The following is a 2,934-nucleotide window of genomic DNA, read 5'->3' on the forward strand; positions in this document are numbered from 1 at the left end:
ACTTGTAATTATGAAATGCAACTCCTATCCTAGCCCGGCCCTCATAACAACCAAAGTGATTGAAACTGAGGTTTTCTCAAGAGAGAAGAGAGATGAAGGTAAACTCTACTATACTCGTGAAAATGAAAGTATTAATCTTTCTCAATGCTTCTTGATCTAATTGCTGAATCCCACTTTATTGCAGTTACTAGGTTGGATGCACCGTAAGCTTCGGCAAAATGGTAGTGAACCACTGAAGGATTTTGCTATTGGTAGGTATCTTCCATTTTTGTTTTCCTGCAAAACATTTCCTATTTCCAATAGGCATGAACATAGAAATGATGACCATTAGATTTTTGAGAGGGTAGAAGATTATCCATGTAGAGGAAGAGGCCAAATGTAGGTGCAAAATTAATAGGTTGTCATGCATGACTCAGATCATACACTTGCACAGAAGACAGATTCTTGGCTTTCAGGATCTTATCAATCTCCTAGCAAAGGTAGTTAACCATCATGAGAGACCTGATGTGCGATGCCACTAACAAAGGAAAACAAAAATGATGAGCATATTATAATAGAATTATTTCCAGACTTTCGGAAAAGGCGATAGCTTTCCATGCTGCGTGCTATTATGACTGGAACACCATCCATAAGACCCCGAACGCAGAAAAAATGATAAATTTTGTACCTTAGTTTAGCAAAATACGGTTAAGAACCAAGGCATGGCATTCCTGCCAAAATGCACTACTAGAATCAGGTTCTAACGTTTTCCTTCTTTTGTGTGTGTGTGTGGCAGGCAATGCTTGCAATTGCCTTACAGGACAGCCATCACTTGATGACCACCAACACTACAGAAAACCGAACTATGGGACCAGAACATTTAGGCAAGCCCAGAAAGAGCAGCTTCGAAATTCTTTTTCTGGCTTAGAAGCAGCTCGAGTAGAAGAAGAAGAAAAAGAAGAAGAAGGAGACTACGAAGAAGAATCATCAGCTGCAATATCCGAGCTATTCCATGGTTTTCTGGCAATCGGTACCTTTGGTTCAGAGCCAGTCAACACTGACCCATCAACACCAACATTTCCCATCTCTGTCGAGAATATAACTGAGAAAGAGACTGAGGTGACAGAGAATGAACTGAAGCTCATTAATGATGAGTTGGAAAAGGTTCTGGCAGAAGATTGCTGCAATGACTCATCAGGAAGGAACAGTTATGTTAGTGCTGGAAGAAGCAGTCATGGCAGCACTATTACACTCAGTGGCAAGCCAATGGAAGGGCGAGATTCCAATGCAGTCTGTCCCCTGCAGGGATATCTCTTTGGATCATCAATTGAACTTTCAGAGACAACACCTGTGGCAAAGAAGGAACACAGGACATCACTTGGCGAGCTATTTCAGAAAACAAAAATAGCAGAGGAAAATTCTGGGATTAAATTTGAGAGAGAGGAGAAGCGCATGGAGAAGGAAGCTGATAAATCTGCCGTGAATCTCATGAAAAAGACTCTGAAGAAGAAAATTCTCCATGCTTCTTCTAGGAGCTCTACTTCAGCTGGAGGAGGGACTCTTGATTCTGCTTCAGCAGAAACAAAACTAAGCAAGGTATGTCTACAGGTATCATAACTTCTAAACTAAAATCATTATTGGAAGTATATATAATTAGTAGGCCAATTCGAGAATCCCAATTTCAAATCCCAATGGATTGTGATGGGAGGTTTGTAAGATGAGGGAATACAGATACTGTCCCTGTTGCTATACTCGAAACCTGCTGACAATCTAATGAACTAGAAAAGAAGAATTAGGCAAAAGTGACGCAATTCACCAACTCTAACAGTTTTTATCTCCCAGCCATATGTTCTTCAAAATGCTTATTTAAAGAAAATTCTTGAAATGACCTCATTAAAAAAACAAACACGAAGACAGAAATACAGATCAAGTATTGCACATATAATCGTGCACCGAACATTTTTTTGGACCCCGATGAAGTAGTGTGCATATTTTCAGTTTTACTGAATAAGTGCAATATCCTGAGTTGTGAAGTTCTGCTTGATGTGTCGTATGCAGATCCTACACATGTTCCACAGGAAAGTTCATCCTGAAAGCTCAACATCCACGAGGAAGGCCGGCAAGCCCCAAAAAAATGAGAATAAGAAGAGCAACAACAATGGGGGTCAGGTACTCCCGAATGAGGACATCACCATAGTTCCTCGAACCCTTTCAAGGAGGAGCACAAGACGCTTCAAGAGTCAATCTAACCCACCCCACTTCACGTTTACGGGCTGTGAATCTAACGAAAGCAGGGAATGCTGGATTAAAACAGATGCAGACTGTAAGTATCCCTGACAGAACTGCTCTTTTACAGGACCATAATTGGGCAATCAACCTTCAAGTTACATGTTCACTAAATTTATGGTCATCACAACTTGACTGTTTAGAACTCGAGTTCTGGAAAATATGGCTGGGATCAGTTTCTGACTCTTTATGATCAATGAAAACACAAACACATCTGTTCTTTGACATTACATGGGATATTCTTCTGTTTGAGATTCTACTCTAGATTCTTTTAAGTGTGACTTCTTCTATGGTCTCCATGTTATTTTCAAGCATTGTGAAGATTGATTGTTCAGGGACATAGTGTGGATCAGCTAATTTTAGCATCAGAACGTGGCATCATATATCTAATTTTGTGCTTGTTTTGGTGGAAACTGAAACTGTCCTAATTCAGTTTGTGTGTTTTGCTTTGCAGACCTGGTTTTGGAGCTGTGAAAGGCAAATGCAGCTGTCAAGTATGGTTTTAAAGTATCTCCTTCAATTGGAAAGAAGTAACGTTGGGTTTGAGAACATTTCCTTATAGGTGATTGTTGCTTGTAATATGTGAGTGAGATTATGATATTATGAAGAACTCGTGTGGGAAAAATAAATAAAAAGGGCAGTTCTCACAGTAACCTGCCTTTTGAGTGA

General features: G+C 39.9%; 1 protein-coding gene across 1 annotated transcript; it reads left to right on the forward strand.

Annotated features, from left to right (window-relative positions):
- LOC133700425 (protein LAZY 1-like) lies at positions 1–2,934 on the forward strand. The gene is made up of 5 exons (XM_062123946.1): positions 1–98; positions 185–251; positions 776–1,575; positions 2,038–2,302; positions 2,720–2,934. The coding sequence occupies exons 1-5, from the start codon at positions 93–95 to the stop codon at positions 2,737–2,739; spliced, it is 1,158 nt and encodes a 385-aa protein (XP_061979930.1). The 5' UTR covers positions 1–92; the 3' UTR covers positions 2,740–2,934.

This window comes from Populus nigra, chromosome 8, assembly GCF_951802175.1.
Source record: "Populus nigra chromosome 8, ddPopNigr1.1, whole genome shotgun sequence".
Taxonomy (NCBI): domain Eukaryota; kingdom Viridiplantae; phylum Streptophyta; class Magnoliopsida; order Malpighiales; family Salicaceae; genus Populus; species Populus nigra.